The following is a 14,010-nucleotide window of genomic DNA, read 5'->3' as shown; positions in this document are numbered from 1 at the left end:
ACACACATGTATATATACAACTGTGTGTGTGTGTGTGTATATATATATATATATATATATATATATATATATATATATATATATATATATATATATATATATATATATATATTATATATTTATATATATATATATATATATATATATATATATATATATATTTATTTATATATATATATATATATATATATATATATATTTATTTATATATATATATATATATATATATATATATATATATATATATATATATATATATATATATATATATATATATATATATATATATATATATATATATATATATATATATCCAAATCAGGTGAACAGTGTAGGATTTACAACAGTTTGCATATGTGCCTCCTACTTGTTAAGGGACACAAAGTAATGGGACAGAAAAATAATCATAAATCGAACTTTCACTTTTTAATTCTTGGTTGCAAATCCTTTGCAGTCAGTTACAACCTGGTTAAGATGCTGGGTTTCATCCCTGTTGATGTTCTGCCAGGCCTCTACTACAACTGTCTTCAGTCCCTGCTTGTTCTTTGGCGATTTTCTTCAGCAAGTTATATGCAAGCTCAATCGGATTCAGGTCAGGTTATTGACTTGGAAATTGCACAACATTCAACTTCTTTCCCTTTAAAAACTCTTTGGTTGCTTTTGCAGTTTGCTTTGGGTCATTCTCCATCTGCACTGTGAAGCGCTGGTTTTCAAGAGCTCCCAATATACATGACCCTAACTGTACTGTATATAAACTTGTGTGCAAAACTGGAATATTACATAAAACATTTGAGAATAAAGCATAGTTTCCGTTCAAGGAGAGAAAGAGAGTAAAAACACCACCTCCTGATAAACTAGCACCAAATATTGAAAAGAAAACTGGAATTTGCTGTGACAGGAGAAGCTACTGTGGGCTTTTTTTTGTATTATTAATTACTTGTGCCTTGGAAGACAAAGTCGAAACACATATACTGTAGTGTAGTCAAGACTGGAATTTATTCAATAAATGTGTTTCCATCATAGTTATTGCACTTTTTTCTTAGTGGATCAACATTTTACCTTACTAATTTATGCATAATATTTTTATATGTACATTTTCAAAACGTATGGGCATGCTGGCATTTCCATTACGCATTTTAAATGTGATATTCCAAAATGTGCATAAAATGGGTGGATGGAAACATTGCTTGTGATTAAAATAAAATGGAAAATTAAAAATGGACAAAAAACAAGGAAGTTACAGAAGAAGCTCTTATGGGAGCAATTAAATATATTACAAAAAGGAAAAGACTTTAATCTATAAAAGACAAATCTATTATTATGCTTTTTTTTTGGTGCCCATGAGGGTTGTGAAACGCTGTTGAATAAAAGTGCATTGTCTAGACGGCATATGAAGACAGTCCACTGTCTGCCACTGAAAACATTATCTCAAGCACACTGGAGTATGAACAAACAAATATTTAAAACCAAATTACCCCAGTGTCTCCAATTGAGGGACGTTTTATGAGGTTTGAGTGGACTTTTGACTCTCTAAGCTTACTGAACTGATCAAGAGCACCTGGATCAACACCGGCTGACCGGCTCTGACTCTTCACATTCCCAGGCAAGGTGCTCTCCACATGTCACTCTGTCTGTCTCTCCAACAGCTTCTTAAACACACACCAGTCCCAACTATGATTGATGCTGCGTGTCACATCACACGACTCCTGACATCAGTAATAAACACATGCGGTGTGGCAAAAAAGACAGCAACATTCTCCACTGCTACAGACATGCGATCATTCGGCAGAGAAAGGGAATAGTTCACAGGAATGCAATTTTCCCAAATGACTTTTTATCATATGTCTTCTTTTCCCCAAACAAGTCTTTTATTTCTTTAAGAGAAATAAAAAAGACAATGGTAAAAGCACAGAACTCCAATTTAAAGTTTTGACAGTATATGTGTGAATGTGGAAATAGTTCTAATATCGAGATATCTTCTGAAACACATGAAGCAAAGATATTAAAAACAGACAAAAGAGAAGGAAGTACAGCTGTCTTAGATGGTCATTTAATTACTGTTTGGAGAAATATAGCTAAAGCTGCTCGTGTACTGATTACAATCACATATACAGTATATACTGTAGCTCACTTTGACACTCTCATTGCTGAGTCTTGTTTGGTTAAAAACCCTGTAACATTACAAAGCGTTCCCTGGTATAGTTTCCAAGTGTTTCGACCCTTGCTTTGTTTTATCGTTGACTCTGTCTGCTACCTGTACCAACCATCTGCCTGTTACCTGACGACGCCTCCAGATTTCCTTGTTTTTACCTGTTTGTGCCTGTTTTTTGATCATTGCCTGTCTGACCACGATTCTTAATAAAACCTGCATACGGATCCTTGCTCCATTTTTCACTTGATTCCCTGGTGATTATAGAAATGAAGGGCTTTATCTGAAGTTATTATGATCTATAAATCACAGTAGTAAACAATAAAGCGGTAACAGAAGTTTTTAAAGATCGTACTGTTTTTATTTATAATATTTGCATCTGTATCCCAACTGTCAATGCTGTTGTTGTCTAAACAACATAATGACACCGCTCTCCAGTGTAAGTTGGAATAAAATAAAACAATAAAAATAATAATATAATATAAAAAGATAAAATAAAATTTAATTAAATTAAAAACTAACAAACAAATATACAAACAAAACAAACAATAAAATAAAAATAAAATAGATAAATAAATGAATAAAAATTCATAAATTAAATTAAAAATAAAATAAATTATAAATAAAACAAACAAACAAACAAACAAACAAACAAACATATAACAATAACAAATAACAAACAAACTATACAAATGAATAAATAAATAAATAAATAAATAAATAAAATAAAATAAAATAAAATAAAATAAAATAAAATAAAATAAAATAAAATAAAATAAAATAAAATAAAATAAAATAAAAAAAATAAAACACACATTTTTTTTACCTGCACTATAGTGCTCCTTTTAAAAAATACCAGGAGCCCTGGCTTTATACAAATTAAATTTGCCTATAATTCGAATCAATATCTGTTGTTATTATCGTAAACAATTATTATAAATAATGGAAGACAGACTATCAAGAATGCACTTGAACACACATAATTTTGACTTTCCCAGCAAAAATTTCCTTCAGACAAAAGTAGACCTTAATAAACAAGCTGTTCAAGCTTATAACATGCAAAAGCTATTTTTCCACTTTAACATGAAGTATTAAAAATAACTAAAATAAAATTTGTTTTAAAAATTAAAAACAAACTTTTGACAACATACATACACTACCACGGTATATTTATATAGTTAGTATATAGTTTATAAATAACATTGCTAGGTTTTTTCTGTACTCCCGCAAAATCAAAGACCAAGCACAATGTAAAAAACAGTTCACCACTTAACACTGACACTCAATATCCAATTCAACTGAAAAAAACTTTCCAGCAAATTGAGTAGCCTGACCAAAAGGCCTCATTCACATGCTATGTACATTCTGTTAAAGAAAGTTGTAAACTTTTTATAGATGTCTTATTAAAAACGTTAACCGCTCTTGCTATATTCTTCTAAAATCAACTTATGAGGAGAGTGACATTATAAAATACCTTTATATAAAGAAAAGTTATAATTACATCTCCATGTGCACTTCAAAAACCTCACATAAATATCCTCCAGAAACATTTATAGATCTGTCACACAGTTGGTATTTACTTAAAGAGTCGACGCATATGCTTTGAGAGTGCTGTACGTGTCAAATGAAACACAAGTGCAGACTTTAAAAGAGCAACACAATTAGCTTAATATTACAGCAAAAAGCTTGTCGTTAACGCATACAAAAAGAAACTAAAGTATGCGGCCCAAATGTGTGACATTTAACAGAGCTGCGTGGAAAAAAATGTAGCAAACGGACACATTAAGGCTTGTCTGAGCTCTTCCGCACATGTTAAACCCATGTTTTGCTTTTTAAAAATACAACAGAGACCATGAATAAGCTCTAATGCAAACTATTGCCTTAAATGGTTTAGTGTCTGTTTTTATGCCAATTTACTCACAGACAGGGACTGTCACAACATAACATGGCTCCATGATGTTTAGTTTGCAAAAACAAGCTCCTATTGACAACAACTTGGGTAAAAAGAAAATGTATCTGCCAAAGTCTGCTATGTGTAGGCAGAAATTAAAAACTTTGTCTATACATAATCTTTTGTTAAACTGACCTATTGCTTAGGCCTGTCATGATATCTAATTTGTTTTGCAATATATTTCACCAAAAGTTATTGTGACAAACAATATTATTGTCATTTTAAGACAATTTATGACACTTATGATAATTAACTAATGATTTGATAATTTTTTTTGTTGAAAATATGACAATATAATAGCATAATAATGCAAGTGCACTCTTTTAAAGAACTATCTTATTCACAAAAATATTTAGACGTTGGAATCTGAATGTAAAAATAATAATAATAATAATAATAATAATAATAATAATAATAATGATAATAATAATAATAATAATAATAACAAAGAAAATGTTAACAAAGTGCAAGAACAAAATAAAGTAACATGTTTAACATGTTTTAGTAGTTTTAGATTTTTAAACTCTCACAAAGAGGCACTGCTACCAGATTTATTTTTTTATTGTTAGGCACCCACATGAAAAAATAGATAATATTTTATAGTAAATAATGTAGTGTTAACCACACTCAAAAAATATTGTTGCTGCTTGTTTAAACTACATTTTTAAATTAGTTAGTGATGGGACAACATAAAAGAATTGTGTAACTACCTGGTCAGTGGATTTGTACAGTAGCATGCTTTGGACTGAATTAGGAGAGGAAAATGTTGACAATTAACATAATCTTAGGTGTTCTAAGTTAAGGAAAATACTTGTTTAAGTTCAATCCTTACTTAGTTTGAAGATTTAGAGAAGTGTAATGTTTTGAGCTTTGATGTTCTTTGAGTTTTGATGCAGCTTTGTAACAAAAATACTGTTTGTTGCTTCACTCAGTGAACAATTATTTTCCTAAAATGGGTTTTGAGCTCAGTCTCAACCAACTATTCAATATGAATTTTGCTCATGAACTTTATTTGGCATAAAATACTGTATGCTCTAATGACTTAATTCAAATTAAAGTTAAAATAGCGCAATCCAAACAAGTTGAAGTAACACAATTCAAATAAGCTTAAAGAACCCAAATAAAATTTGTGGAAATGTGTGTCATAATTATGTTAAATTGCACCAATTATTTATTTTTGAGTGCATGTTATTGTAAACTGTTTTATAATGTATATGTAATATAATGCTTACAACTCAACTCAACGAGTTCTACAGCATACTGTAGTTTTAACTGTAAAAATACTGTAGGACACTTATAGTTTTTTTCTACAGTAAACTGCGGTGTGGTCTAATATAGTTATAGAAAACTTAGTTCAGTATTGGGTAACAAGGTGATATTATATTTATATTACTACAGTGACTGTAGAACTACCATGACAGATTCGATTATTTTACTTGCGTATGGTTGAAAAAACACAAATATTAACAGAATTAACTATAAACTATTGTATTTTTTCATGTGGACAGATTTTGAGAAAGGAACTCCAACATGTTTATCTTGTGTGGTATGAGCTTTTAGTGTGTTAAATGGCTGCATATCTTAGGTTTAATGACGGTGCTACACTGGGGTTAGCGGTCCTTGTAGAATGACTGGATGTCTGATCTCTACCAGCCTGCCCAGTCAAGTTTGTTTGTTTATTTGTTTAGCTAGTGTTTTCCCCCTTAGGGTAGTTTATTTTGCTGTTTATTTGATTTTTACCATTAATAAATACCTTTTGCTTTGCAATTGATTCCTCCCTCCTTTTTCCCCTCACCGTACCATAACACAGAAGTCCTTAAAGGCCATGCATTAAATCATTTTCTCTCTTTTTCGTTTTCTAATTAAGTTGTTTTAACGTGATCACAACCTAATTTTCTTGTGATCTCGACTAAGCATGGAACGATAACTGTTTTTAAGGTAGACCGCAGTTATACCGCATAATATTTTTATCCAAGGTTATCAGAGCGGCAGGATCTTATACCGGCCCATACCTAATCTCGACATAACTTGTTTACTTGTGATTCCATTTTTATTTTCTCATGATCTCAACATAACAAAAATTTGTTTTCTTGTCGTTCCGACTTGATTTTATCGTGATCTCGACATAACAAAAAGTTGTATTTTATTAATACGTTTACTATTTATCTCCATAGGTGTGGTTAGTTTTATGTTGAACAGAGCACTCGGGTACAAAACAGGTAAAAGCAACGTCAATTCAATTTTCTCTTGTCTTCTCAAATGGACTAGTCATTACAAAGCTGCAATGAAACATATTTGGAGCCACGTATTTTTTACATTTTGCTAAAATACTGTCAGAGCCATGTACAGTATTTCCAATGAGCCTGGGTTGATCACTTTTGTCTCTCTTCTGTCTCGCACCTGGACTGGTCAGTCTACTTTTAAACCCATGGTAGCCCCATTAGTGAGCAATGCATTCTGGCTCTCACTTCCAATTTCTCTGGAAAAAGTCAGCCTGAATCTAATTCTGAATTAGTTTTTCCAGGAGCTCTAGGGACAGAGATGGATGTGTGGAAAACTGTGGCTTGCTCACTATAGGTAGAATAACTTTTAAATTTTATTATTGAAGAAATGCATTTGTGTTTATGTGTGTTTATTCCCAGACTGGGCCCATTTTGATTTGAGTCTTTAAAACTTCCACTTTTACTCAACCCACGGGTGCTGTAGCCTATATGAGGATGTTAAAAACATTAACGGTTCGTGGTTGTGTGTGTGTGACGATGGCCATGTGTGTTTGCGTATGAAAGGCAAAAGTGGTTCGAAGGTCTGTCCTGCAGACAATAAAATGCAACTAACCATTTAGTTGCATACAGTTAAGATAAAATGGAGAAAACACTTGCTTTATACTTACTTGTTGATGTCAAAGGCTGTATAAAAACCCACTTAAACAATATTCAGAAGCTAATTCAATTGTCACTTGATAAAAGCGAGTTAAATTAGATTGATCTGAAGCAATAAACAAAATTGCTAACAGTGACAAACAGAACCAAATGTAGATTATATGTGTGATCATTCGCAACATAGATAAACATGGTTTATGCCTAATGAGAACATGAAGCTGCTGAAAATAAAGTTGCTATCTTTAGTTTAATGACTCTGCTGTATTATAAGTCTTATTAAAATCTTCTGTTCTCCTTTAGTCTTTCACTCTGCAGATTCAATATCAATGTTTTACTAGAAAGTGTCCTAAAAAAGTCTGTAACCCATAGCAACGACACTATGATCAACAGAAAGACTTACTAAGGAGCCCACTGAAACCACACGGATCAAACCCACATGATGTCACATCTGTGTGATGCGTCAAATCAGCCACGGCAAACTGCACATATGAATAAGGCATCAGTTAGATCAATCTGTTGTTGTTTGGGAGCTGGGTTTGAAACAAACTGATAAAAAATTTACTGATTATTAAAATGTAGCTAAAGGCACCTATTTTCCAGAGGTTCAAGTATTTTTACTTCACGACTAAGTATCTGCACATTATCAATTATTATTTTTATGTCTGAAAATATTTGTGTATATATATATATATATATATATATATATATATATATATATATATATATATATATATATATATGTGTGTGTGTGTGTGTGTGTGTGTGTGTGTGTGTGTGTGTGTGTGTGTGTATTTATATCTATTCTATATTCTATACTTCTCTATATTCTATTGTATCTTTACACTCACTGGCCACTTTATTAGGTACCCCGTACTAGTACAGGGTCGGAGCCCATTTTGCTTTCAGACTCCCTAAATCGTTTGTGGCATACATTCAAAAAGATTGAAAATATTCCAAAGAGATTTTGGTCCATGTTGACATGATAGCATTACACAGATCCTGCAGATTTTTCAGTTGCACATCCATTATGCCAATTATGCACTTTTGAATAATCATGCATATATCAATATATGACAAGTTTGTTCATAAAATTAGACACTGTCTAACAAAATAAATATTCATCAAAGTGCCTTTACTTTAAATATTTTAGAACATACATTAAAAATCAGGTACTTTGACTCTTGATTTTTATTTTATACTTTATATTGTTTTTACTTTAAATTACTTTATACTTTTACTAGATTAGTGTACTTTGGCTGTGGCTAGTGAAACTGACCTCGGGTGTGATAAACCAGCTATGTTTTAATGGAGGGCAAACACTTTTTCACACATGGCTTTGTAGTTTGTCTATTTCGTTTTTCCCCAATTAGAGAAACCTTCATTTCTAAACAGCACAATGTGTTTGGTTGTGTTATTTTTGACTAATATTTATTTATTTAAATGATCTGAAATATAAATGTGTAAGAAACGTAAGGGGGCAAACACTTTTACACAACACTGTATGTACACTTTTATTCAAATGCTTGATTTGGCCTTCATCCAACACTTTATGGTCTTTATAGCAGAATAAGGCTTGGTTAGGATTAACAGCTGTCAATAAGCAGGACAGCTGGGTCAGTTCCACAAATGGAGTGCAGTTTTTCCTCTTTTTCTCCTCAGAGGGCATTCGGGTGCCAACTATTTCTTAGCTTTTGGCATTTCCTCAACTGCATTACTCAAAATATACACTAGCTGTTATTGTTCCAACCAGTACAGTATATACTCCACCTCTAGATGATCATACTTTTATGTAATGTGTGTTAGGCTTACCATCGCTGTAGCCGCGGGCGAGCAGGCCGTCGGGCGAGGGGGTTTGATGGGAGCGTGAGCCGATGGAGTCCAGGCTGTCGAAGGAGTCGTCTCGCGCGTGCCTCGGCGGAGAGAGAGAATCGCTGCGCTCAGACTCCCAGCAGTCTATATAACCACTGTCCCTGATGCTACGCTTCGGGCTGTCCCACTCTTCTGCTTCCTGACAAAAACAAGCACATATAAACAATATAAAAAGTGTCCCATATTTGATTTTTATTTGCTATTCTCACTTTTTTTCCATGCACCAACTCTCACAGAATTGAAAGTCATTCATTGACCAAAAAATATATAAATATATACAATATATATAAGGTTGAAGTTGAATATACTCACAGTATTATTTAGTTAAGGAATAATCTATTGATTATCATGCATTAAAGGATTTCAAATGTGGCATTAAGCCTTTTGTTATTCCCTTATTCCATGGTCATTGGCCAATTATAGACCAGTTAATGCTCTTTATAGTGCACCATTTGACCACAATTATATTATTTACTACACATTAGATCTCCCCACTTTGAACCAGTTCACCACCGCCATGGACAGCAACATTCCAGAGGCATTCAAAGTTCAGAAAATAAAGCAAAAACACAGTCAACATCCCTGTGACTTTAGTGGTTCAACTGTAGTCATCCATGGACACTTTTGTGTGGCAAATACATTGTAAATATGACTTTGTTTGCCTATATCTTTCTCCCATGTCAGGGTGTGCATTTACTATGGGCAGTGCAATGTATTTACCATTAGTTTCAGCAGAACAACACACAAGCATAGTATTGTCAGTATTAAATACCCGATATGACATGAGAGACACAGGCAAACAAAGTAATTTTTATAGTTTTTTGGTGCACAAAACCGTTCACAGAACTTCGTATGATTACAGATGAACCACTGAAATCACATGGAATGTTTTGGTATTGTTTGAGGTTGTCTTTGAGCTTCTTGTCTATGGAGGACGAAGGAGCTCTCGAATTTCATTTAAAATATGTCAATTTGTGTTCTAAAGATGAGTAAATGTCTCAGGGGATTGAAACAACATGCATGTGAGTAATTAACAACAAAACGTTCATTTTTAGGTGAACTAAAGTAAAAATAAAAGCTGAAATTGCATTTGTTTTTTGGTACTACTTAGTATACCAGTACATAAACATATTGTTTCTGTCTTTTAAAAGTGGTTTGCTGAATAAACTGTTTTTGTACAATTATGCAACCCTTACTATTAGATCGTCTTGACTGTTATTCGGAGAGAACAGAGAAGAGCAGGAATGCATGAGATGTGACGGATGAACTGAAGGAGAGGTGAGGTTTATATAGCTGTATCGTCATGACTGGCAGTCACTGGCACTTAAAAGTGCAGTTCTCTGATTAAAGAAATAACAGTGCACAGCTCCAGTCAGCTCTTTTTCACTAGGTTGTGCTGTGTCACCAAAACACAAACCAGCCTTTCATTAGAGTCCTGCAGCGCTGTGACTGAACCCAGACCAGCCCTCCATCTGTCTGTTTGCGAATATCTGACCAGATGGGGAAACACTTTTCATGCAAAGGACACATGACATGATGGAAAAATAAATCGCAGGCCAGTGACATCATTGGCTGTGTCACATAGGCCTTTTTATAATCAATGTGATCAGTTTGCTTTTGATCTTCACAACTTTAGAAGAGACCTCTTAATTTGAGGCAGGTATAAAGATAGTCTATAATATTCACCATATTAAAATAAATGATTGTAACACTTTAGTTTGAGTACTATTAGTAATACTATTAGTATTAGTACTATTACTTTAGTTTCTCACTATTAAACATTGGCTTATTACCTGTTTATTATTGAGATATTGGCTTTTTTATTAGTACTTATAAAGTAAACATTCTGCATGATCTTATTCTACATCCCTAATCCTACCTAATACCTAAATACTTCCTTAATAATTATTAATCATCAGAAAATTAGGTGTTTATTGAGCCAAAAGTCACAGTTAATTGTTTGTTTATGGTGAGATATGAACCTTAAAATAAAGTGATCATATAAATAATTAAGAATGTGCAAAAAAATCTACTGCACAAAACAACAGAGGTATTATTTGGCCCACTGATGTACATGTGAGATCACTGTGCTCCCTGGAGATCTATTAAAGACCTAAGCCCTGGTTGAGTCCAGTCATCTGAGCCCATCTGAAGAGCCCATAAATGCTCTCTTCCAATAATGACCTCAAGAATGATGGACAGAGGTGGAGTGTTTTTCTCTGGGCCAGAACTAGACACTTAGGGCCAGATTGACTAATAGCTTGCACCAGTGCAAACACTCTTTTTTTATTGAGTACAAAAATGTGCTGTCTGGATTTCCTAAACACACACAGTGAAACATTTGGTTGTACAGGTAGACAGAGTTTTTGTGTGTGTTTCTGTGTTTCACATCTATGTTTGTACACAGTAAAACCCAACATGTTAGGGCAACTCAAACCATTTCAGGAAATGATTGCTACATTTGGGTTAAAAAACTAATCTATATGGGTAATGTGAATGTACTCCATTTAAGTAATAAGGTATTTAATTAACTCATTACCTCTTTTCAAATTAGTAGAATTCACTTTCAGTACATTTTGAGTTAACTACACTCATTTCTTTTAATAAAGTTGACTGTTGGGTTTTACAGTGTAGGAGTTTCCCTTTCAGATGTAAATTTTATATAAAAGTAGTATTTAAATAATCATCCACAAGTATTTACTAAGGTTATATTTACATGACAATGGTGTGACTAAATGTTTTACATCATAAGAAAAGATTTATTTGCATTTAAAAAAGTTGCATATTTTCAAAATGGCCGAAAGTGTAGGCTGTTCTACAAAGTGTTAGGGGTAATACGTTACAATTAACATGCGTTACATAATAATATTACTTTTTCAAAGTAACGAGTAATATAGCTGTGATGTGAAGTGACGCTGACAATGGGGTGTTGATCTAATTGCAGGGTTTATTATGCAGAGAATCAATGGTCAACACAGGGGCAAACAGATGTATACAGGCAAATCCAGATTCATAGTAAAAATAACAGGCGAGTTGTCAAAAGGCAGGCAGCAGACAGGGATAAACAATAAAACAAATAAAACAAAGCAAGGGTAAAAACCGCCAAGGCAAGAAAAAGAAGTTGTAATTTCACATTACAGTAAAACAAGACTCAGCGATGAAGTGTGTGTGCGCTGTATTTAAAGTCCATGTAATCAGTTCGTAATGATCCTCTGGCTGTGTGTGTGCTCATCACCAGAACTAAGAACAGGTGTGTGTGAGTGGAGTGCATGTATGAAGCTGCAGTCCCTAATGTGGTGGATTTGTAGTTCTCTAGTTGTTTCTTATGTTTCTCAGTGATCTGCAGCTGCTGGGTCACTAGTGATCATAGCAATAATGCATTACTTTTTAAAATAAGTAATAATATTTGAGTTGATTTTGAAAAAAAAAAATGTAACGAGAGTATACAAATATACTTTATATGTTGCTTAACAGAAGCAATCCAATCCAGCTATTGTTTTAAAGTGAATTTCTCTGTAAAAATGAACAGCAATAAGCTCATATGGAGCACAGAGACTTTTCAACCATCAGGGGAAATACACAACAATCATTTTAAAAGAAAAGAAAAGTTCAGACAATGTGCTTGTGTGTTTAAAGGACAGACAGAGTAAAATGTTATATTTTCCAATGATCTTTCTAAAAATGTTCATTCATACCCAATACTTTACCACTGCACAACCTACATTTCACAACCTGTTCACTTTTAAACCACCCAAGAGAGACAAAGCTGTGTTATAAAAAAATAAAACAAAAATAAGCTGCAAATATTAGCACAATCTTTGTGAAAAAGTAGCAGAAAGGCAGAAAAAAAATTCTCCTGTCAAAAAAAGCATCCTGCAAACTATATGGAACTCTGCTCTACTACTAAAGCTGAGAATTTATGACAAACAAAAAATGTGCTGTTTATAAGATCAGCATAACTTCATAAGTAAGTCATCAATATTGGCATTGATGATTGAACAATATAACAAGCGGGTTTGGTTTGTTTTTACCTTTCTCATCTGTGACAGCAGTCCCTCAAACTCGTGCAGGTCCAGGGTGGGCCCGTTGTATGTGGCGCTGCTATTGGCTGCTCGGCCCAGCCAGTAGATAGTGATCAGAACCTGAATGAACATAGTCAAAATATCCCTCAGTCACTGTCTTATATACATAGTGAGATATCACAACATTCAATACTGTCTATGTGGAATTCAGACAAGCTCTTTGTTGATGTCTCGGTATAACCCGCTTAGATGTTTTAGCTTGTTACAGTTTTTAGACCCTGCCTGACAAAGAAGACAGCATACCACAAGACTCCTGTTTAGAAGAATGCATGTGACATAAGTATTCACCTTGTTTTTCACAAGTGACCTTAGACCACAAAATCAGCCTTATATTGCACAAAGATATTTATTGTCCATGTCTATAAAATACTAGTACACTATAAGGGTCAAAATGATTGATTTTTCTTTTGCGACAAAAAAATATTTATTTTATTAGTATTAAGTAAAGATCATCTTCTATGAACATTTTTTGCACATTTCCTACTGCAAATATATCAAAACTTCATTTTTGGAGTAGTAAAGTGCTTAATTGAGACCAATTTAAAGGTAATTTTTCCCAATATTAAGATTTTTATACCATCAGATATCTGGTTTTCAAATAGTTGTATCACAGCCAAGTTTTATGCTAACCAACTATACATAAATTGGAAAGCTTATTTATTAAAAAAAAAAAGTTATGTATAAAACAAAACAAAAATAACACTTGTAAATGGTTTTGTGGTTCAGAAACACATGTCGTATCTGTACATGATGTACAGATGTATATCATTTTTTTAATTTAAAGGCTTTTGGTCTAATCCACTTCCAGTAATTTCTAAAATTACAAACCAGCCAAAATTTGAATTTTGATACCGCAAAATGTTTTTGTTTTCTTAAATGTATGGCCTTAATTGTAAACACACTGGTTTACAGCACAGACAACATTCACAGTTATTTAATCTTGTTAATTTCCTACAGCTACTAATCAATCAGGTCTCACACACTTTACTTTCACAATAATATTACACAGGGCACGCATTTGTAACACATAAAGCACATGGATCGTGTGGTTTTGGAACATTTAAATGTTGAAAATAATAG

The 14,010-nt window shown here is 33.0% G+C and overlaps 1 protein-coding gene across 50 annotated transcripts in view; it reads right to left on the bottom strand.

The window, feature by feature from the left end:
- Positions 1-14,010, bottom strand: part of limch1b (LIM and calponin homology domains 1b) — a 207,495-nt gene that overhangs the window by 70,128 nt on the left and 123,357 nt on the right. For all 50 annotated transcript variants that reach the window (XR_015507245.1, XR_015507248.1, XR_015507247.1 and 47 more), the window contains 2 exons: positions 12,880-12,990; positions 8,789-8,987 (listed from right to left, as the gene is read on the bottom strand). Coding sequence is in view for 38 of the 50 variants with exons in the window: in XM_087281245.1 (XP_087137371.1) it covers positions 8,789-8,987; positions 12,880-12,990 (310 nt within the window). In the remaining 12 variants the exon portion in view is untranslated. The remainder of the gene's footprint in view (positions 1-8,788; positions 8,988-12,879; positions 12,991-14,010) is intronic.

The sequence above is a fragment of the Danio rerio genome, chromosome 14, assembly GCF_052040795.2.
Source record: "Danio rerio strain M-AB ecotype USA chromosome 14, GRCz13ab, whole genome shotgun sequence".
NCBI lineage: Eukaryota > Metazoa > Chordata > Actinopteri > Cypriniformes > Danionidae > Danio > Danio rerio.
This window is presented reverse-complemented; position numbering and strand designations above follow the sequence as displayed.